Genomic DNA, 23,612 nt, shown 5'->3' with positions numbered 1-23,612 from the left:
TTTAATTCTCTATCCTTCCTCATGGTGACTCGTACTCCTAGGTTCTCAACACAAGGAGTGCCCGGTACCAGTTAGTGAATAGGTGAATGGATGGGTGGATGGGTGAGTGGGTGGGTGGATAAGTGGGTGGGAGATTGGATGGGTTGGTGGGTGGATGGGTGGGTGGGTTGGTGGGTGGATGGGTGGATGGGTGGGAGAGTGGATGGGTGGGTGGGAGACTGGATAGGTGGGTGGATGTGTGGGTGGGAGAGTGGGTGGGTGGGTGGATGGGTGAGTGGGAGATTGGATGGGTGGGTTGGTGGATGCGTGAGTGGGTTGGTGGGTGGATGGGTGGGTGGGTGCATATGTGGGTGGGGGGGTGAGAGGTGGGTGGGGGATGCGTGTATGGGTGGGGGGATGAGAGGGTGGGAGGGTGGGTGAGTGGATGTGTGGGTGGATGGATGTGTGGGTGGGTGGGTGGGTGGGAGAGTGGATGGGTGGGTGGATGGGTGGATGGGTGGGTGGATGGGTGAGTGGGTTGGTCGGGTGGAGGAGCTGGTGAGAGAGTAGATGGGTGGAGCCTGGGGTCTGACTTTAATAACTGAGTTTCACACGTCTTTAAATGCACATGAATACTTTGGCAAAGAACCGTCTCACAAAGCGCAATCTTACATTGAATGTTGAACCAACTGGGAGGCAGCATCACTTGGCACAAGTAAGCGTTCTGGGGCACACACGGCGTGTTCTCTGCCTCTTGCTTGCGAAGACGCTGACCTGTAGCCGGAGCTCAGCACGGACACCCCAGCCTCTGTGTTCACGATGGGTCGTGAGGGATGAAAAGCAGCGGAGGGCTACATGACTCGCGACCATCAGCGCCTCATCATGGTCATACTTAGAGTTGTCACTCGTGGTGCTGCCCCAGGGAAGTGCTTCTCAGGCCTGGCTCACTTGTTCCCATTTTACACAGAAGGGAGCTGAGCACCAGCGAGAGTGAGAGTAAGAGGCTTGCCCCGACCACACCCTGGGAGTGCCCGTGGGGAGAGGAGTCCATACCCGCGTGGGCCGGATCTGTGTGTGCAGCCTCATCCGCTCTCAGCTCCCTGAAGCAATGTTTGGACGCACGTAGCACTCTTTCTCCTAAGCGGCAGAGTGCACGCTCCCCCCCCAACCCCCCAGAAAGGGGTCAACTTCTCTTCATGCGAATCTGGCTGGGCAGCCCCGGGGGCGGAGCACCATAGGGGCCACGTAGTGACCGGTGAGAATTTTAAATGTGTTCTTAGAAACCAAAGTCTCAGCTACACCTATCACCAAGAAAGGGGAAACCCCTGCAGATTCCAGAATTGTGAGGCTTGAGAAAGTGGACAGGAATCCAGTGCTGCCAGCAGTGGGGTTCACGGCCGACGCTGGGCAGTTGCCTGTGCTAACGGGTCCACGCAGGAAGCAGACACGGCCTGGCGCTGTGCTCCTGCCTGCCTCTGTGGGTGAGGCCCCTGCGCTCTTTCCTCCTCCTGGGCCAGCGCTGTGCCTGCCGGTCCCTCAACGCCGTGGGCCCCGCATCCGTCTACCCCTGTGTTGCACGAGTGGTCGGGTCTGCATGTGGCGAGTGACTGTGGTGTTTTCATGCCGCGGTTTCTGTCAGGATTGTTTCTCATTGTCACCGTGATGAAAGGAAAGGCTGCTGGAGTGGATTTGGCAAACGTGGGTCACCGTGGACCTTCTTTTTTCTGCAAGTGCCTTTTCAGAGCAGACGCTTGGCTTCTGTGTTGGTGTGAGGGCAGGGGCCCTGCTGAATCATGAGCGCTGAGAACTTCTCATGCCTGTTGGCGGACAAGAGAGGGAAAGTGCCACAGGGAATTAAGTGTGCAACTCTAGTTTAGTTCCCAAAGATGGAAATGTTAAAAAATACAAAAAGCCTAAATTTCTTAATTTGTAAGAAGCGGGGAATGATGCCCCCCCAACTTAGTTCAGAGGATCGCCTGAAGGAAGCCATGGGAAGTGTGAACTCTCACTAGGTCACTGTTCTTAGGGAGCAAAGTCATGAGAATAATCATCTTACATGAACCTTCACTTAGGAACCAGTGACACATTTAACCAGCATTAAATACTCAGGAAAAAAGCCAGCCGCCTGCCCCCACGTCAGAAACAGGACTCCATCAAACGTTACGGTTACGGAGTGAGATTTACGTATCATGAAGTGTATGGATGCCGAGCGTATGAATGAGTGTGTTGACACGTGTGTGCACACGTAACCAGTGTGCCATTAGACATCCCCATCGTCCCAGGGAGTGTCTTCCTGCGCCCGGTCTGTCCCAACACCCTGTCCCCTGCATAGGACCCACCCGGTCCTGGAATCACCTCCTACTGAAAGAATCATGTGTGTTCTTCAGTGTCTGGCTTCTTTCACTCAACATAATCCCCTTTGGATCCGTCTGGATGTTTGTACGTGACCATAGTTCATTGCTGCTTGTGCAGATAATGACAGATAGTTCGTCCATTCTCCCGTTGATGGATTTTTGGATTTTTTTTTTTTTTTTTTTTTTTTTTTTGTATAGCTATTACGGATAAGGCTGCTAAACACAATCTTATACGCCTCTTCCATGGACATAGGTTTTTGAGCACATTTTCTAGGTATATGGAAGGGGCATATTCTGTTATAAGAAACTGCCACAGGGGCTTCCTGGGAGCTCTAAAGCTTTACTCCTACCAGGGATGTACAAAAGTTCCTGCTGCTACATTTCCTCTGCAAAATTTGTTCTCAGTCTTTTAAAATTGAGTCATATTAGCAGGCACGAAATATGCTGACCGTGGCTTTAATTAGCCTTTCAGTGATTAGTAATGGTGCTGAGCACTTTTCCATGTGCTTACTGGCCACTTGTATATTTTCTTTTCTGAAGTTTCTGTTCAGTTCCTTTGCCTATTTTCATTGGAACGTCCCTTTTTATTATTATTGTTGATGTTAGAGGTGTTTTTAAATGTATATTCTGGATAAAAGTGTTAGGTCAGAGTTTTTTGTTTGATCTTCTGAAAAAATTTTCTCTTTCTCCATTGAAATGCCTTCGAATTAAGGCAGCTTTGTTGAAAATCGTCTGCTTAGGGTTGTCAGGATGCCTCATGTAAGATGTATGTGGTAACCTTACAACAGCACGGTTCCGTTACCCTCTGGTGGCAGGTACTCCCGTCGACCTGCTTTATAAACCCTGCGTTAGACGTGACTGCTTCCTCCCGGAATAGAGGCGTTAGGAGGAAGACCGTCGTGCGCGTGCGCCCACCCGGCCGCCCTTCCGCTAGCCTCCAGCACTTCTCACAGGCCTGTGTTTCCAGCCGGTGTCATTCCCTCGGCGTTTCCTGTCCTGCAGGTCTGCTGGTGACAGATTAGCTTGGCTCCTCGAATGATACGGACACGTCTTTCCGTCACCCTCATGCTGGAAGGAGATCTTCCCTGGACGTGGGCTTCTGAATCAGAAGTTTTTTCTTTAACACTTCAAATACGTCATTCCTGTGTGTGTTATCAAACAGCTAATTATAAATATGCGAAGGCCTCATTCTTACCAGACACGCAGTGTGTCTCGCGCCCTGGTCTGCGTCAAGTCAGCCGCTGTCTGCGTCGCGTCGCAGCCTCTGGGGGCCGTTGGGAGCCGTCTTGCCCTTGACCCTCCCAGGAGATGCCCCTGCGTGGCTCGCTCTCGGGTTGGTTCTGGGGTCTGCTGGGTGCCTTGGCTTTCACACTTAATGCTCTTCCCCAGTTTGGGGGAATTGCCGAGGGTTTTCCCCTTCCCCTTCGGCTTGTGGGTCCCATTCTCTCTCTGTCTCCTTCTTGCTCTCTGGCTGTGGTCCGTTGTGCCTAAGGTGGCTCTGCAGGTCACTGAGGTTGCACGCAGTCTTTTTCAGGTTTTACTCTGTTCTTCAGAGAATGATAGTTCTTGTTCTCCATCCCGGGACTCACTGACCCCTTGTTCCCCATCGTCCGGTCTGCTGCTAGGCCCACGCAGTGAGTTTTGGAATGGCCGATACTGTGCCTTTCGTCGACACAACTTCCACTGCTCCGCCTGGGGTCCCACTGCTCTCTGCACCTGCTGGGTGCCCGCCGTGCCGTTTGGGGTCGCTTGTTCATCCCTTCGTTCCCGTGTTGACCGCTCCTCCCTGGTGTCTCCTGTGCTTGCTCTTGTGTGTGCCCCCCCCAGAAACACTTATCCAGAGTCTCCTGAAGGACCTGGGAGAGCAGCCGGACCTCGGCGAGGTGGCCCGCGCGATTGCCTCCGCCATGCAAGCTGTGGGGGCAGAAGGGGAGCCGCGAGGTGCCGAGAAAGGAGCCACGGGAAAGCCGAGAGAGTCCGACGTTGGCCGGCAGGGTGGAGGCGTGCCAGGTGAGGCTCCCGGCCCCAGGGTCACTCAGGTTTGTGGGGCTGTGGGGCGGGATGGGGCTGTGCAGAGGCCTGGCTCACCAAGCGGTTACACGTTCCTTCTGCTGAGGAGAGGTGGATTTGTAGAAACGATTTTTCTCCGTTTGAACTTTTGCCTCTAAAAGCTTTCTTAACAGGCTGAGCCTACCAGAGTAATTATGTTGAAAGGCAAGTTGCTCTCTGTGCTGAGGTTCAGAGTTAGAAAAAAACAGGCCAGATAGAAAGTGTTTTTGTTTGGATTGTGTGGGTGAATGGAGTCAAATATTTGAATAATACAGTGAAAAGGCTCCATTTGAATGTCTGCTTGAGGCTCAGAGCCACCCTGTGAGGCTGCACCAGAGAGAGAGCAGAGATCCCCCCACCCTCCCAGGGTGTGTGCACATGTGTGCACACACTCACATATGCACACATGTGCACACACACGCACACAATAGGCACACATGCACGCACACACGTGTACATACACGCACGCACACGTGTGTGCACACACATGCACACACACATGCACGTGCACACATGCATGCAGTGCACACACGTACACGTGCGCATGTACACTCATGCACACCTGTGCACATGCACATGCACACACGCCCGCATGCACATATGCACACACATGCACATGCGTACATATAGATGCACACACGCGTGCACACATGTACATGCATGCACATGCATGCACACACATATGCACGCGTGCACGCACACGGCAGCTGGAACCCTTGGGCTAAGGGCTGAGCAGGTCAGGTTTCGTCTCCCCTGATGACTGGCCTTCTCTGTGCCTGACTGCTTCTCAGAGTCTCTGGACCTACATGAAAGTGTCTAATTCAGTGCCCTGCACACAGCAGGCACACACAAAACCCGTGCCAGAAACACAAGTGAAAAGTTGCATGTGTCTCTGCTCTGTGGGCTGGGACAAAGTCATGCTCGGAAGCTGGAGTCAGGACACCACAAGCTCCAGCAGGACGAGGCTGTGTGTTAGGCAGTCAAAGAATAAAAAGACTGCTGCCTCTCTGAGGGTGAGGAGGGGCAGAGAAGGTGCCTGGGCATTTGGGCTTCACGACTTCTCGGGTTACGCACCATCGGGCACTGCCGGTAGGGTATTTAGAGAAACCACCATCGGCGAAAAGTGATGAACTGTAAAGACATCTTAACTTGAGGTGGTTTGGTGTAGACGCCTGACTTTGCTTTTCTGTGACTATTAACCGCTGCCGGCACTGGTTTCTTGCCGCGAGCTAACTCTGACGATGACACACAGATCCGTGAGGCTGGTAATGCGATTTGTTACTGACTTCACGTCTGTGTTTTAGCTGGTAACCCCCTCCTCTTCCATGAAGCTTATAGAAGGCTAATATTGTACTATAAACAGAAAAAGTTTGCTTGATAGTAGAAGTTAGGCCGACATCATTATGCCCGATCTTCTGTGAAGGACTGTCTGTGGTCCTTTGGTGTGGGCGTCACCTGCGATGACATTCTTGACAAGGCTTCTGATAACGCTGTGTCTTCCACAGATGACAGAGTGCCGGACGGTGGAGGGAGAGCTTACGAAGAGGTAAGACGGAGCGTCTCTGCGTGTTTGGTTCACCTCAGATCTAGAGCTGGGCTGGTCATCTCTGTTCGTGGTTTGGGAACGTATGTGATATAGAAAGGTTTTTTTGTTTTTTTCAGAAAAGGATGGAAAAAACTCTCATAATCCCCAAATAGGGGAAAAAATATAAAGAGTGCATACAAAATTGTGTATATTTTGATACATAGTAATATCTGCTTTCAGATTATGTACTAATACCCATTGTAGGAATATGAAAAATATAATTAATACAAGTAAGAAAATCAGCATTCCTTAGAATTTTCCTACCTGGACCGATTACATCAAACGCCTGCTTTATGTCCTTGTGACTGTCCTGTGTGCACTGACTCCCGAGCTCCACGTAGCAGGGACCTTCACAGGCTCTGGACCGTTTAGGACTGCACTGTCTAACGTGGCAGCCAGTAGCCACACGGCGGCTATTTAACCCTGAATTTAAATTCATTAAAATTAAGGAAATAAAAAACATGCTTCCCGACTTGTGCTAGCCACATTCCAGTGTTGCTTCGTAATGAGGGCATTGGATGGTGGCGATACGGAACATTTCCATCGTCGCCGGAGGTCCTGTTGGACAGCGCTGGTTGGGAAGGCAGTCTGAAGCAGGGCTCAGTCACAGGTACCCCCACTCACCGAGGGGTTCCTGCTTAAGAACCTTTGCTCATTAGCACAAGCCTTAAGGATGCAGAAGGTCAGCGTGTGAACGATGATACACACGATACGTGGTTCTGTTTTTTGGTAGAGTGGAAAAAAATTTTTGGTTTGCACTTCTCTTTCCAGATTATTTCAGTGGTTTTTGGTTCAATGCTGTTAGCAAGTAGCAGAAGAAAACATCAACAGTCCTCTTAAATGTCCATCAGAAATGGGGGGATGTTCTGTGTCAGTTGAGGAGGGAGACGCGGGCCTAAGAACGTGTTTCTTGACTTAGGAAGTGGAGGGAATTTTACAGCGATGGCCGAGTGTGGCCAAAGCCAAGGCTGCTGGGTCTCCCCAGGGCACACACTTGAGTCAAGGTTGACTCTGTGAAGACCCCAGGGTCCTTATACCCTACCTTTCCATCCTAAACAAGTTGAATTTTGATTCATTTCTCTGTTACCTGGGGTATGTTTTCAAGCAACTTTTTTCCAAATGGGTATTGAGTGTTGTATTTTCTGAGCTCTTATTTATTAATATCTTTTGTTTCCTCTTCTCACGGAACACAGTTTAAGCAGAAACCCAATTCTCTTTCCTTCAAAAGCCTGAGGAGAGTGTTCCATCCTACTTAGTAACTGAAATGCTATGTACAGCCACCATTCAGGATCCAGATTCGAGCAAATGTTTTTACCAAGATACTATTTTCTTTACATATTTCAAAACACAAAAGGAAAAACATCATGTACGGTTTTTAGTTAAGAAGAGAATGGAAAGTGTAAAGTAAATTCCCTTTTCCTTTTTCCATCCGGTATAATCCCGGGGATGTGATTTCATGCGGAAAAAGGAAATACCTTGCGGAATGAGCAGGGGTCTCTTGCTCTCGTATGCAGGAGGAGGTGCCCTGGGCGTGCACTTCGTGTGCCCCAGCAGCAGGAGTGACCATTCGCTTCCCTTGGAAGCAGGCCGGAGTCTGAGAGGGCAGTGTGGTCCGGTGGTGGCATCCCTGCACTCAAATTCTGGATCTGGCAATCAGTGCCTCAGTGATCTTGGGCAAATTATTAACCTCTGTAGGCCTCGGAGCCTACGGATTAGAGGTAAAACTAGGCCTGTGCTCACAGGCTGGGGTGACAATTAAATGAGCGAATGTGCACAGATCGTTGAGCACGGTGTCTGGCCTATAATCAGCCCTGTGTGTGTAAGATGATGTTCATCTAGCGAGATGTCAATTAAGTGGTTCTGAGGGCCCTCTTGTCCAGGAAACGGGGGTCAGGACGGGCAAGCCTTTGCATATGACGACCCAGGGTCCCTCAGGGGGTGTGAGGATGCAATCACGTGTCCCTGTGACCGCTTGGCCCTGGTGTCTCCACTTCCCTGTGAAATGGGGACGAGCATGACATCGTGAGGACTCGGGGGGTTCACGCAGACCGGGTGTCTGAGAGAGAGCCTTTGTGCATCGTAAGAGCTCAGTAGATGCAAATGGTAATGTCATGGTCAGAGGCCCGCTGTTTCCAGAGGGGTAGGATGGGGTCTCAGAATCCACGTGCGCTCTCTTTAAAACTTCAGATGCCAAACACCTACACTGACTTTATAAAGTCAGATTCTTGAGGAAGGTGTATGTGTATGTGAGAGAGCGAGAAAGACAACCAGAGACAGAGACAGACAGACACAGAGACAGAGACAGAGAGACAGAGAGAGAAAGAGACCAAGACGGAGAAAGTGAACCGGAGACAGAGAGACAGAGACAGATGCACTCACTCCCCGTGAGTGATGCTGATGTGCGCGGCCCTCGTCCTGCCCTGGCTGACCGGATGTCTGAGTGCAGCTGTGACAGAGCTGCTCCTTCCCCTGCCTGCGGCTACCCGCCCGTCCCCCTAAACTTCATCTCACGGAGCCTCCTTTCTGCCAGGTCAGTCGTTTGAGCCTCGAACTCGGGGACCGCCTGCCGGACCCTGGGTCCCAACTCTCTCCTGCCGTACCCCCTCTTTCGGAGCCCTTCAAAATGGAGGCAAAGAAATCAGAGGCCGCCGAGGCCCCCCCGGCTTGGGAGGAGGAGAGCGCCGGGGTGGAGGACGTGAGGAGTCAGACCTACTCCAAGGAGCGGCTGCAGAGGCCGCCTCCCGCAGAGCCCGGCACGGGCGGCTTCGGCGAGTTCCGGCCCTGGGTTCCCCGGCCCTGGGTTCCCCGGCCCTTGCAAGAAGACGCCCACCTCACGGCGGGAGCCCAGGGACGCCCCACGGAAGGCCTGCGGCTGGAGGTCAAGCCTTCCCAGGAGGACCACGGCTACATTGTGACCGGGACCGAGTGAGTAGAGGCCCTGGTGTTCCGCCCCCGGCGCTCATTGGGTGGGTGGAGTGGGGGTGCCCTCACCCTGCCCGTCTTTGCCCAGAGACACGGGAGGAGGCATTCCTGGTGCCTCGGGGGCGGGAGGCCGGCCGGCAGCCAGCCTGTCGGTCACCCGGTGTTCTGACCCAGGGGCCTGAGCTTCGGGGCCGTTCTCCACAAAACAGAGCCCTTCGGCCCTCCGACCCGCAGCCCAGACCACGGGGCACGTGGACGCAGCGGCCCCCGGGGAGCGGGTGGGACCCGCACCTGTGCTTGTGCGGCCTCCTTGCCGATTGAGACTCCAGAAAAGTAGTCCAGGTCTTGGGGCATGAGTCCTCCTTCAGAGGGGAAGACACGGCCTTAGGGACGGGTGCCCTTCCTTCTCCCCTTTCTGACCCGCACATATCGAGGGGCCCCGTGCCCACAGTGTGTACCCGGCGGGTGACACACGGGCCGCCCCATTTTCAGGTCATCACACCAATGACCCTGGCTTTTGATGCTGTGCTTTGTGAAACCGTTGTGTCTTCTTCAAGTAATGGAAGTATGTGGCTGGCCACGTGCACACAGGTGTGTGTGCACGTGTGTGCAGATGTGTGTGCAGTCCTGCCCACATATGATTTTGCTGTTGCGTTATAGTGTTCACTGTTCAGGCGTTTCTTCATTATGAATTCAGAAGTCGCCCGCGTTTCAGTGGTCACACGCAGTGTGGGAGGGGCCGCTCACGGTCCGTGCCGTCGGTCACACGCAGTGTGGGAGGGCCGCTCACGGTCCGTGCCGTCGGTCACACGCAGTGTGGGAGGGCCGCTCACGGTCCGTGCCGTTTCTCACTCTGGTCCTGCACGCCTTCTTTCTGTGCCCACACCTCCCAACTAAGTTCACTCCACCAGCTTGTCTCAGGAGTTGCTATACTGTAGGTAGCAAATTTCATCAGTTAGCAATAGTTGTCTAACACGATTGGGCAGAAGATACTTTATTTTGAGCGCAAACCACAGACCATGTATCAAAGCCAGCTTGAAACCCAAGACTCTTTCGAGCTGTAGATGGTGCTTTTACTTGTTTTTTAGAGAAGTCCTCAGCAGCTGACACTTCAAGTTTGCATCAGAGTATCGACTCGTTTTTTCAAGTACTTTTTTATTGAGACGCGGCCTCCCATTTCTGCCCTCTTTGCCTGGATGGTGAGCTCCATGTGCCCATCTCTGTTGTCAGGCTCCGTGTCCTAGAACGCGAACTCTCAGTGAGCGTGGTCTTTAGAATCGTCTTACAGAGAAGCTCAGGTGGGAACTTGAACACGACGCCCTGCTGGAGGCTCAGCTCTGTGCTGTTCCAACAAAGGCAGGGCACCTCCTCGGTTCTTTTGTGAAGCAAACCGTTTGGACAACAGTTACTTATTCTAGACCGTCCAAATCTGTGTTTTCCCTCCTTTGGGAAACATTGATGTGGTGTGTGTGTGTGTGTATGTGTATATGTGTTGTCTCTATTCATCTGTATATCTATGTATGTCTGTGTGTGTGATGTATATGTCATGTGCACATGTGGGTGTGCGTATTGTCCGTATTCATCTGTGTGTATCTATGTGTCGTGTGTATGTCATGTGCACACGTGTGTGCGTATGGTCTGTATTCATCTGTGTGTGTGTGTGTCATGTGTATGTCGCGTGCACGTGTGGGCATGCGTGTTGTCCGTATTCATCTGTGTGTTGTGTGTATGCCCTGTGCACATGTGTGCATGTGTGTGTGTTGTCTGTATTCATCTGTGTGTATCTGTGTGTCATGTGTATGTCGTGTGCACATGTGTGTGCATGCTGTCTGTATTTGTCGTGTGTATGTCACGTACATATGTATGTGCATGTTGTCTGTATTCATCTGTGTATCTGTGTCGTGTGTATGTCATGTGCGCATGCGTGCACATGTGTGTATTGTCCGTATTCGTCTGTGTGTATCTGTGTGTTGTGTGCACACTTGTGTACATGTGTGTTGTCTGTATTCATTTGTGTGTATGTGAGTGTCATGTGTATGTCATGTGCACACGTGTGCGCGCATGCGCGCGCGTGTGTGTGTGTGTGTGTGATTACCATGGGTTCCTGCACGGCTGTGCTGTGACCTTCTTTCTTGCCGGCAGGACTGGGTAGAATAAGGGCACGTTCCCAGCATGAGATGAAGTTGCTCGCAGGGAAAGTGGCCGCTGCTCTCGTGTCTGGGGTCCGGGGTCTCAGCTGCAGCACGAGGGGGCTGGGAAAGGGACTGTCATCCTCGGAAAGACTCTTCTGAGCAGCAGCCTTGTGTCACCATGAACAGCAGAGGGCGGTGCCTTTAGAGCAGGGCGATCCTTGCTACCATTCTCTGCCTCAGGGTGACCCTTGGAGGGAAATGACCGTGGTGTGTGCGAGGCCAGCGTTCCTGTAGAAGAGAGACCTCTCCAGTCAGCGTTTCCTCTTGCTTTCTGACTTTCCGGTGGAAGACGAAGCCACTGTCAGGGCCGGCTTTTTCTTTGCATTCGAAGTTTGTTTTTCTGTAGCGCTTCCCTGGGCCAGACCTTTCGGACTTGAACGTTCACCTGCTACAAGCATGGGTTAAAGGAAAAATCATTATCGTGGCCCATTTCCCTTTTTCTTTTGCTGCCTCAATTGGATGGAAGATATATGGTGCAGATAAAACTTTATATCAATAGTTCTTTCTGTTTGTCACCACGGGCTTATGCTCCCTCCCTTCTGTAGCGAGAGATTGAGATTTCTGCCTCTCTTATCAGATTAATTGGTAATTTGAGATTCTCTAGGGCAAGATTTCACCAGATCTCAGCTTAAGGCTTAATAGATGAGCAATTAATTGACAAGAATCTGATGCCATTCTTAAGAGACAAAGACGTCTGTATACCTGATTGTCCCATAAGAAGGAGGAAGAATGTGACCCATGACACGTCTCCCCTGCTCACTGCCGTGTCCTCCCATTCAGACGTGCGTACAGGGCTTAGCCTCGCTCTCCTCTGTCTCCTGCATTTTCTGATGGGCACGGTTCCATCTCGTCCTTTGCTGTTTACATTGTCACGCTCTTTACTCCCTGGGTGGACCATTCGAGACTGGACAAAGGTCAAGATTCCTGTCCCTGTCCCTCAAGGGTGAGTTTCCACGTGTTCCAAGTTTGGAAGAGAGGGCACACAGAAGGTGAGCTTGAAGCCAAGAGACCCGTGCTTTACGTCCGGTAAATAAATGCTTAAGAGCACGTGGCTCTGCTGGGGTGCGCATCTTATAAATGCCCTGCTGTTTGGTGTGTCCCTGCACAAGGACATCTGACGAGACTGGCTTTAGGGAAGCGAGTGCATTGGAGGCTGAGAGGAAGAGGTCGAGTGGCCACCAGGCCGGTAGGGAGACAGGGACGCCACGTAGGGCGGCGCTGCTCCACAGGCAGCGGGCAGCTTGCACGAGGACCGCCGAGAGCCCAGCGCTCCCGCATGGAAGCACCCAGAACACCTGCTCCTGCTCTCCAGCCCCCGCGGGGTGAAGATGGCCCACAGGGCCCAGCTGTCAGGGTGGGAGCCGCACGGAGCAGAGTGCGGACGCTCTGGAGCAGGTCCACGTGCTGGGTGGTGTTAGCCCAGCTGCCGTGAGCGCAGAGAACACGGGTACCCCTGGCAGAGCCATGGAATACCGGAGCTTCGGTCAAGGGAGAAGGGGTGGAGTGCAGAGGCCTCGGTGAGGCTCGGAGAGAGAGGGGCTGGGAATGGCCTCGGACTCCCGTCCGTGTTCTCAAAGAGGCAGGTGGTTGTGGATTTTCTGCAGTGTTTCCTTCCCACAAAACCCTCTTCCCTTGGACAGGCCCATCAGTGACACTCCGATGCTGTTCTAGAGGCTCACGCGTCATCCGTGTCACCACCTGCTTCACGGGCAGCCCCAGCTGCGCCACGGACGGGGTCTCAGCCAGACCTCAGGCCCGGTCCTACCCTTTGTCCGCTGGCTGGCCGTGCGGGTTGTGGGAACCAGAGCCTGGAAGGAAGTTCGGAAGTCAGGCCTCAGTCCCTGTGTGGCAGCCAGAGGAGGCCTCCCTTCCTGCCACTCTCTGCACTGAGAATCAGGTTACTCTGTTATTTTTAGAGCCTTCCTGGGAGGACATTGCCTTTCCCATCACTAACACGCAAGTGTAACAACCCGTGTCCTCGGGATGACATGGTGGGAGAGGAAGGGTCACCAGTAAGCAGTCATCCTCCCTGTCTGCACAGAGACCCCGGGCTGCCCGCGAAGCCCCTCAGAGCTGAGCCAGGGCCGTGGGGCCCGCGGTGCTTGTGAGGAACGCAGGCGTGGACACAGAGAAGGCATGGGGGCTGGTATCGTTTCCTGTTTTTTCCTTCCTTGCGGGAGAAAAGAAATCTTAACGGTGTCGTGGACAGATTCCGCGGTGGGGCTGTCTGTGGGTTTTGTTCGTTCTGTTCTAGCTTCAGACCCTGTCTCCGATGGTGTGGTCTAACGTTTTCCTCAGGAGATACAGCTGCCATCCTGTCCAGGGTCTCTCCTGAACATGACGAGTCCCCGCCATGTCACCACGCATCCCATTGATTCATCTCAGAAGACTGTGTGTGGTGTGACGCATTCATTTTCATCTGAGAAGAGTTTAGTGGGGGATATGGCCATCGGTGCAAATAGTCACATTTGCTCCTCTGGTAAACAAGGAGAGCAGCTTCCAAACCTAAAGTCCCCTACTGTGGAGTTGTTAGTTGTAGGGAATGCCCATGAGAAGGAGGGCAAACGGTGGTCTCTGAGCCCCAGACGGTGGCCCCGCTCTGGCTTGTCTGGTTTTGGTGCCTGGGCCTGTGACGTTCAGCGCATACTTACTGGGTACCTACTATGCGCAGGGGTCTCTGTACAGCAAAGGTCTCCATGTAAGTGATGGGTCGTTCTGAAGTTCAAGTGAGGGAAACGTGCACGTGAGCAGGGGGAGCCACAGAACTCGGGCATCTGCTGTATTGAGAGAAGGAGCAAATGGCTTCGACTGAGTGGGTCCTCAAGCCTGTGAATTAAAGAATCTCAGAACCCTGGTTTTTCCTATAAACCTCTCATCCTGACTCCTCCTGCCAGCCATGAACTTCCGTCTGCCCAAATTCAGCGGCTCCCGGGTGCCCGCCCTCCCTCTCATTACCTCTGCCTGGTGCTACAGAAGCAGCCGCCTCCCCGGTCTGGCCCCACCCGAGGCACAGGTCATCTGAGGCCGCTCCATTCTTCCCGAAACATTCCCAGCCTTCTCGTCCTTGAGATGCTGCCCTTGCTGTGCCCCCGGGCCCACCGCCACGGCCCCCTCCTCTTGTTCTGCACTCTGGCACAGCCACCGTCTCCAGTGGCCCATGCCTGAGGTGGCACCAGCACCATCTTCTCCACCACCTCCCGAGGGGTGAGGATCTCCCCGTGCGGCCACCGGGAAACCAGCTGTCACAGTGTCACACACAGCCGTCACGCTTCTCCCGGGAGGGGCTGCCCAGGGTGTGGCGGGGCTTCTGGAGCAGCGGAAACATCAGCTCATCAGCCAGTCCAGGAATCACCAGGAGGGGGCTTTTCGTAAGTTCTAGGAAAACGGGTATAATCGATGTGAAGTTTCCTCCCAGGGCAGTTTGAGGATCACGCCGTAACACAGGTCCAAAGTCACAGAGTGGATTCTTTAAATGTACTGGCAGTGAGGTGTTTGCTTCTCAGTGGAGACTCTGTTTAGAAACTCCCCCTGACATCGGTGTCAGAGACACCACCACCCGCTGTCCTCCCTGCAGGAAGGACTCGGACGGCTGCACTGCAGGTGCCCAAGATGCTGTCCTAGGACACACCCACCATGTCCCCAAGGTCTTGGGCGCACAGGCCTGGCTTGTCCCCAGGCACCTCATCCAACAGGCTTTCCTGGCTGTTCAGTTGCATATTTTTCATGAGACAGTGGATGGATTTTTGTCTTGCTCTAAAGCAGAATTTTGAACATACACGAAGATAATGACCCAGGCCCAACCTTGTCCCATCCACACCCCCATTTACTCCCATCTCTCATGCTGCTTTCAAATAGATCCCACTTATATTCTCTGGGAAACATTTTGTTAAATAGCTTTAAAATACAAGGATCCTTCCTTTTACCATACCATACCACCTTAGTAGCATCAGATATCGAGCCCGTGTTAAGCTCTGTTGTTACGTCCATGTCAGAACTTTGTTTGTTGGTGTTTTGACTCAGATCCCAATAAGGTTTGCACCTTACACTGGCTGTGTGGTCTCCGATGCTTCTGATTCTGTAGGCTCACTTTCATCTTGCTGTTGAGGTTAGAGTGATGTGTTGGATTTCGATGTCTATTTATTGGCTGGAATTCCAGAACTGGAGGACATTTCAGACCTGTCTAACCTCCAACTGGTGTGGTGGGCAAAGTGAGAAAATACCATGAAAGTGAGAATATGGTGGGCATTAAAAGCAATTTTCGTGCCTCTTTGACCCAATGGCTTCTCAGTTGGCTTGGCCATGTCTAGCCAGTCGGAAGATGCCAGAAGAGATGATGCTATGCCAGGAAGGGGCTCTTTAATGGTCTCAGACTGTGGTGAGGCCCCTTCCCACATCTGATGCTTTCAGTTTTGGTAAAGGGTGAGATTGGGTGGGGGGGGGGGTGGGCGGCAGGGAGGAAAAGGAAATATTGGAAAAGCCCAGCCCACTCTGATCAAGCCTGGAAGCTGGGCCTTTAGCACTCTGTGTGCTCCACGCTTGTCCTTAGAGTCTGACTCCCACAGGTTGGCTCTGCGGATCAGCCTATGTGCTCGAAATGCAAGAGGGCCGCTATAAATCCCTGTCTCCACAACTATGTCTACTCCTGCACCTACACCCACATGTCTACACAGCATCTGCACCATCTGCCTGTATCTGTGTCTGTCTGTATCCATCTACATCATTGTTTATGGGTCTGCATCTATATCATTGATCTGTGCTAATGTCTGTATGATCTGCATCTATCTACACCCGCATCCAAAAATGTACATTGTCTAATCACGTAATTGCCCATCTGTGCCCACATCCACATCTACGCCTACACATACACCCTATGTCTGCATCTGATCTACACTTAAACCTCCAGATCTGTGTCATGTTTCAGCTGTATCACCTCTCTCTCCCCGTGTCCATACTTCTGCATCGTCACCTATCCTGTAGTCACATCTGTACATCTCCACCATCTACGTTTGTACAGCCTGGTTTGGTATCAGATTTCTAGAATTGTTGGGGAAGCTTTGCTTTTCCTCTTCAGTGATGTTTCCATAGTAGGACCCCCCAGGGACCTTCAGAGCCTCACCACAGCAATTGATTTTTGAAAAGCGTCATCTGCTCTATAAGTTAACTTCGACTTAAATCTAAGTTAAGCAGTTTAAATATCACTCCTACATGAGAGGGAGTAAGAATGAGGGAGAAAATATGAAAAGAGATTTGCTACACTGTCAAAATAGAAGTAAACTGCAAATGGAAATGAAGCCAGAAGGAAAAGGAAGAGTAGAAAACAGTAGTACCCTAATGTAGCTCAGTTGCGGAGTATTAACTTACTTGGGATGATGACTTAAAAAAAATAATGTCTTACTAGAAGAGCTGGCTATGGGTGACTGAATTCTGGCACACTCTCCCAGGTTTTGGTCATGTAGGCATCCCTTTCAAGCTTTAGGTCAACCTGTATGGCTGTTACTTGCAGCTCTGTAGAGGGCAGGTGGGTGGGAAGGAAATCGTGTTCCAAAGAGAATAGCTTATGCAGAGGGCCTGCATCAGGATGGGTGTGGACATTGGAGGAGCTGAAATAAGGCTGGGGGAAGGTGGGGACAGTAAATGTGGGAGAGGCTGGTGTCCTCAGGGCACGAACAAGGATTTGGGTCCTTGCCCCCAACAGACGTGGGACACCACTGGGGAACACTAAGCAGGCAAGTGTTGTGGTCGGGGTCCCACTCTCCCAGATCCCTCTGCTGCTGAGTGGAGAAGAGGCGATGGGAGGTCGGCACACTGGGTGGAGGGACCCTGGCTGGCAGTTGTGCCAGCCACTGGGCCATTCCCTCAACTCCGTTCCCTTTCCTTGTTCTCTCTGCACTATGAGGCTGACTTGTAAAATGTCATCTGTGCTATGAACTGGCCTGGACAGTTCGCTACGATCCCCACTGTTCTACCAGTGGGGCTCTGGCAAGGTTCCAGCGGGCTGTACTGCTCTTCCCGCTGTAGCCACTTTGTTGAGTTCTTATCATGAATGGGTGCTGAATTCTGTCATGTGCTTTTCTTGCCTCTGTTGAGATAATCATGACTTTTTATCCTTCATCTTGTTAATGTGGCGTACCATGTTGATTGATTTGCAGATGTAGACCCATCCTTGTGTCCTTGGAATAAGTCCTACTTGGTCATGGTGTGTGATCCTTTTGATTTATTGTTGAATTTGTTTTGCTAAAATCTATGCTAAACATAAATTTTGCATGTATGTTTCATCAGGAATATTGTCCTATAACTTTCTTTTCTTGGGGGCTTTTCTTGTCTGGCATTGACATCAGGATAATGCTGGCCTTGTAAAATGAGCTTGGAAGTGTTCCCTCCTCTTCTGTTTTTTGGAAGAGTTTGAGAAAGATTGGTATTGATTCTTCTTTGTGTGTTTGGTACCGTTCACCTATGGGGCCATCTGGTTTGGAGAGGTTGTTGTTTACTGATTCAATCTCCTTACTTGTTATTGGTGTCTTCAGATTTTTTTATTTCTTCATGATTCAAGTGTGGTCAGTTGAGTGTTTTCAGGAATTCATCATTTCTTCTTGGTAGTCCAGTTTGTTGGCATATAATTGTTCACAGTTGTTTCTTATGACCAGTTGTAATGTCTCCCCTTTCATTTCTGATTTTATTTATTTGAGTTTTTTTTTTTCTTGGTAAGTCTAGCTAAGGCTTGTCTAGTTTATTTATCTTTTAAAAAAATCAGCTCTTAGTTTCATTTATCGTTTCTATTGTCTTTTCAGTCTCTATTTCGTATACTTCTGCTCTGATCTTTATCACTTCCTTCCTTCTGATAACTTTGGCCTTCATTGATGCTGCTTTTTATAGTTCCTTGAGTTGTAAAGTTAGATTATTTGCAATCTTTCTTTTTTCTTAATGACGGTATTTGTCACTGTAAACTTTGCTCTTAGAACTGTGGTTGCTGTATCCCACACATTTTGGTATCACATTTCCATTTCATTTGTCTCAAGGTATTTTTTATTTCATCTTTGACCCATTGGCTGTTCAGGAGCATATCACTGAATCTCCATATACTTGTGAATCTTCCAGCTTTCTTCTTTTTTTTTTTAAAGTTTTATTTGTTTAAATAATCTTTACAAACAATACGGGCTTGAACTCATGACCCTGAGATCAAGAGTTGTATCCTCTACTGACTGAGTCAGCCAGGTGCCCCATCCAGTTTTATTCTTATAATTGATTTCTTGTTTCATACCATTGTGATTGTAAAAGATGCTTGATATGATTTCAGTCTTACTAAATTTATTAAGACTTGTGTGTGGCCTGTCATATATTTGTCCTGGAGATTGTTCCACGTGTGCTCAAGAAGAATGTGTCTTCTGCTGCTGTTGGGTGGAATGCTCTTTATGTATCTGTTAGGTCCTTGTGGTCCCTGCTATTATTACTTTGCTATTTTTCCCTTCAGGTATGTTAATATTTGCTTTACGTATTTAGGGGCTCCTGTGTTGGATACATAAATACTGACAAATGTCATATCCTCTTGATGATTTGACCCCTTTATTATTAAATAATACTCTTTTTTGTGTTTTGTTACAATTTCTGGCTTAAAGTCTGTTTTGTCTAACGTAAGCTTATCCACCCTTGCTTTCCTCTGGTTTCCCTTTTCATGGAGTATCTTTCCTTATGCCTTTACTTTAAATCTGTCCGTGCCCATAAAGTGGAAGTGAGTCTCTTGTAGGCCACATATAGTTGGGTATTGTTTTTTTTCTTTTTTTCCTATCCATTCAGCCACACTATGTCTTTTGATCGGAGATTTTAATCCATTTACATTTAAAGCAATTACTGATAAGTATGGACTTCATATTGCCATTTAGTAAATTGTTTTCTAATTGTTTGTGGATTCCTTTGTTCCTTTCTCTTTCTTCCTTTATGATTTGATGATTTTCTGTAGTGGTATGCTTTGATTTCTTTCTCTTTCTCTTTTGTGTGTGTATTATAGGCTTTTTGCTTTGTGGTTACTGTTAGGCTTACATAAAATATCTTACACTTATAACAGTCTATTTCAAGCTGATAACAACTTTGAATGCATACAAAGCTCTACATTTTTGTACTACCTTCCTCATTTTATTTTTTTGATGTCAATATTCTTTTTATAAAACTAAGACATTGTGTACTTAGATTTGTATTAAGCTGTTGGCAATTTTTTCCCCAAGAATTTAGAGAATCATACTTATGGTGAGAGGTACAGTCTCATCTTGATGTTAAAAACAACAAGTCATTTGAATACAACAGTTTTTTACCAATTGATTTTTTTTTTTTTTTTTTTACCAGTGAAGAGTTGGTGGTTGTCAACAACTTTACCAGTAAGAGTAGTTCAGGATTATTGGCACCTCCTGATGAATCTGCACATGGTTTAGAAGGCTGTGGGCTCAGCAGTCAGAACAATTCAGTTTGGTTGCACAAATTACCATGAGCTCATTCACTCATTCTTCAAACAACATTGGGCTTTATTTTTCTGCATGGAAGAAAGGCGGTACTGAATCAGAATTGGGGTTTTTGAGTCGTGGCAGCTCCTCTCTCATTTCCCCTCATCAGAAATGTCTTTTCTCTGCAGTGGGGAGAATTCCTATGAGTTAGCCAAAGTCTAACTAGCTTATAAGATTATTTAAATAGAACAAACATCAGTGTTTGTTAGGATAGCTAGAATAATTGGGGAATCCCATGAAAACCTCATTTTACCCATTGGTTTCAAATATCATCTCATCAAAAAAGTTCATATCAAAATTGACTGATACCATGTTGCAATCCATCAATCATTTGTTTCCCTACCTTTGGTAAATTTTCAAGTTAATGGGAAAATGTCCGAAATCAGGAAGTGAAGCAGCAGAGCTGCAAACAGTCACTCTTGAGCATAGAGTCCTAGACGTCTGGTTAGCGGGGCCACCTGGGCCCAGAAGGAAGATACAGTAACACTGTCACCAAGATAAGACATAGAGAAATTAGGGGTACAGCCGCTCTTCACAGGTAAGGATGCAGGCGTTACCTGGACTTCTCCCACAGTCTGCCACACTCACTGATGAGTAACATGTAGGTTTGGGGATTTACTGGTGACACGACCCTGGGCATGAACTTAACTTTTCTAGTCCCAGTTTTTACTCCTTTATTTTTGTATTTATTTATTTATTTATTTTTTATTTTGAGAGAGAAAGAGACAGTGTGAGCTGGGAAGGGGACAGAGAGAGAGAGAGGAGAGAGAGAAAATCCTAAGCAGGCTCTGTGCTGTCAGTGCAGAGCCAGGACTTGGGACGCCAACTCACGGACCATGAGATCGTGACCTGAGCCAAAACCAAGAATGGGATGCCTAACTTCTGAGCCACCCAGGCTCTCCTCCACTCCTTTAAAATGAGGCTCACAACAGTACCTTCCTCCCGGGTCTGATGTGAGCACTAAGTAAGACTGCTGTGTGGAGTCCCAGCACTGTGGCGAGCATAGGGAACGCCTTCAAGGGCTTCCGCTACTCCTAACATTTCCGACCTGGAAGTTATCTTCACTGTTTTTTTTCAGGGTGGCTCTCCACAATTTCCTTCCCATCGAACGCATTCAGGTTTTCTAACTTTTCACCTGTCCCTTCATTCCTTTGGTGATTTCAGGGCACGGCAGAAGTCCACAGTGCTACGTGTGGCATCGTGAGGCCATCATGGAAAATGGGGATACTCTCATTTCTCTTACAGGCTTCCCAACACGTGAATGGACTGAATGCCTCAGATTTGCCCTATTTTACCTATTTAGTAGGTCCTCAGGAGCATCTGCCTTCAAAATGACTCCACAGTAGTATTAACATGCCACCGTGCTTCCGAATAGAAAAGCGGTAGAGGAGATACTGGCTGGCTTTTGAAAACCCTCTCTGCCACTCAAGGTCAAGGCAGGCGGCGAGGACCCGAGCCGCGGGCAAGGCTTGTGCCTCTCGCTCGTGACAGCATCGGGTGTCCAGGTAATCAGGGTGACGGCTGTCACAGACACACAGGTGAAACTGCATGTGCCATATCCGTCCACTGATTTTTGAGATTGACTCCAACTGCTTTCTGAGGAAGTTCAGACCGTGAGATGACAGGTGATGGCCACGTATTTTAAAAACAAACTGGAAATAACTGCATGCTCATTTTGAGCACAATCGGCACCACCTTATTGGTCTCACTATTGACTGGACCCTCTATTGTCATAGGCCCCTGGTGAGGTGGGAGGGGCTGTGGCGCTCATCACGCAGTCTGTGTAAGTGGAGGTCTCACTCATGGAGGCAGGCGGGTTCAGAAACATATTCTGGGCTGGCGAATTTCATCATTATCTTCGAGGCTGGTTTCAATAATCTCGTTATGGAGAAAAGTGTTGGTTTTCCGCATTGAGGGGTGAAGAATGTAGGGTCAGGAGATGGTCATGAGGCTAAAGTGAGGCTGGGACTCACAGTAGAGCCTCTGGGCTCCCCATCGTATCATGTCACCCTTTGCTCTAAAGAGACCGGAGCACAGAGTTCATGGGACCTGGTAGCACACTTGGTTGGGAAGTCGGTTTACGTTCAACACGGGGCAGTGGGCCTCGGAGGTACAAAAAAGGAGAAGATGTGGTTTGTGCCTCACGGAGTCTGCAGTCTGTGGAGGGGGATCGGATTAAAACGTGTGAAGTAATTAAGAGACCTTCCATAATAAGTGGTGAGCTGGGTGCCTCTGAATCAAAGCAGAGCGGGTTTTAGGGAAAGAGGGGCCTTGTGGGCCCATCGGTTAGAATAAGAGGGGCCTTGTTCGTGGCCAGGATCGGGGGAGGAAGCACGGCGTGGCTTGTGGGTGTGGGGCTGCAAGGCACTGAGGGAGAGGTGGCTGGGCCGACTGGGGCTGAGGGTCACGGGAGGAAGGGGAGTCACCGGGCAGGCAGGTGGCCCAGGTCGTGTTGATCCAGGAGCGTGTGTCATCACCACAACCCTCACTGGTTTTAGGGCCAGCACTCCTCCTGGTGAGTAAGTCAGCGTGTGTGTATGTATAGGCCTACTCCATTGTCTTGTGCACAGGCCCCCATGCAGGTCCCTCTCGATGTACCTACAGGTGTGTGCACACCTGGGGAGTCCATTGTGTGTATGTGCAGCCCGGGGGAGTCCTTACTGTCTCATCAGACACCTCCTCTTCCTGAGGAGCCCAGTGTGTGTGTGAGTGTGTGTGTGTGTGTGTGTGTGCGCGTGTGCGTGTGCATGCGCAAGTGTATGTAGGTGTGTATGCAGGTATATGTGCAGGTGTGTATGTGCAAGTGTGTAGGTGTGCACACGCGCAGGTGTGTGTGCATGTGCAAGTGTATGTAGGTGCGTATGCAGATGTGTGCACAGGCGTGTATGTGTAAGTGTGTAGGTGTGCGCACACGCAGGTGTGTGTACAAGTGTGTCACACAGGTGTGGGTGGGTGCGTGAGCAGGTGTGTGTGCATGAAGGTGTGTACGTGCAAGTGTGTAGGTGTGTGTAGGTGTGTATGCAGGTGTGTGTGTGCAGGCATGTACATGCAGGTATGTGTTTACAGGTATGTATGCATGCAGGTGTGTGTGCAGGCGTGTATGTAGAGGTGTGCGCAGGTTTGTACACACAGGTATATGTGCGCATAGGTGTGTGTGTGCAAGTGTGTGTAGGTTTGTGTGCATGCAGATGTGTGTGTGCAGGGGTGCGCATGCAGTGGTGTGTCTGTGCAAGTGTGTATGTGCAGGTGTGTGAACACGTGTGTGTGTGTGTGTGTGTGTGTGTGTGTGTGTGTGTGCAGGTGTGTGTGTGTAGCCCAGGGGAGTCCTTACTATCTCATCAGACACCTCTTCCTGAGGAGTCCTCTGTGTGTGTGTGTGTGTGTGTGTGTGTGTGTGTGTGTGCACGTGCAGGTGTGTATGTACAGATGTGTATGTGCAAGTATGTGTGGAAGTGTGTATGCACAGGTGTGTGTGCACGCACAGGTATGTTGTGTACAGGTGTGTGAACAGGTGTGTGCGCAGGTGTGTATGTGTGCATAGGTGTGTTTGTGTGCAGGTGTGCGTGCACAGGTGTGTGTGTGTAGGTGTGTGTGTGCAGGCATGTACGTGCAGGTATGTGTTTACAGGTGTGTATGCGCAGGTGTGTGCATGCAGATGTGTGTGCAGGCGTGTATGTAGAGGTGTGTGCAGGTTTGTACACACAGGTGTATGTGCGCACAGGTGTGTGTGCAAGTGTGTAGGTGTGTGTGCATGCAGGAGTGTGCATACAGGAGTGCGCATGCAGTGGTGTGTGTGTGCAAGTGTGTATGTGTAGGTGTGTGAACACGTGTGTGTGTGTGTGTGTGCGCACGCGCGTGCAAGTGTGTGCGTGCAGCCCAGGGGAGTCCTTACTGTCTCATCAGACACCTCTTCCTGAGGAGTCCTGTGTGTGTGTGTGTGTGTGTGTGTGTGTGCGCATGCACGCGCACACGTGCAGGTGTGTATGTACAAACATGTATGTGCAAGTATGTGTGCAAGTGTGTATGCACAGGTGTGTGTGTG

At 50.2% G+C, this 23,612-nt stretch overlaps 1 protein-coding gene across 10 annotated transcripts in view; it reads left to right on the top strand.

The window, feature by feature from the left end:
- PTPRN2 (protein tyrosine phosphatase receptor type N2) overlaps positions 1-23,612 on the top strand; it is an 811,978-nt gene that overhangs the window by 334,424 nt on the left and 453,942 nt on the right. For all 10 annotated transcript variants that reach the window (XM_042927240.1, XM_042927243.1, XM_042927244.1 and 7 more), the window contains 3 exons: positions 4,161-4,343; positions 5,888-5,928; positions 8,498-8,892. In XM_042927240.1, coding sequence (XP_042783174.1) covers positions 4,161-4,343; positions 5,888-5,928; positions 8,498-8,892 — 619 coding nt within the window. The remainder of the gene's footprint in view (positions 1-4,160; positions 4,344-5,887; positions 5,929-8,497; positions 8,893-23,612) is intronic.

The sequence above is a fragment of the Panthera leo genome, chromosome A2 (genome assembly GCF_018350215.1).
Source record: "Panthera leo isolate Ple1 chromosome A2, P.leo_Ple1_pat1.1, whole genome shotgun sequence".
In the NCBI taxonomy this organism is placed as follows: domain Eukaryota; kingdom Metazoa; phylum Chordata; class Mammalia; order Carnivora; family Felidae; genus Panthera; species Panthera leo.
This window is presented reverse-complemented; position numbering and strand designations above follow the sequence as displayed.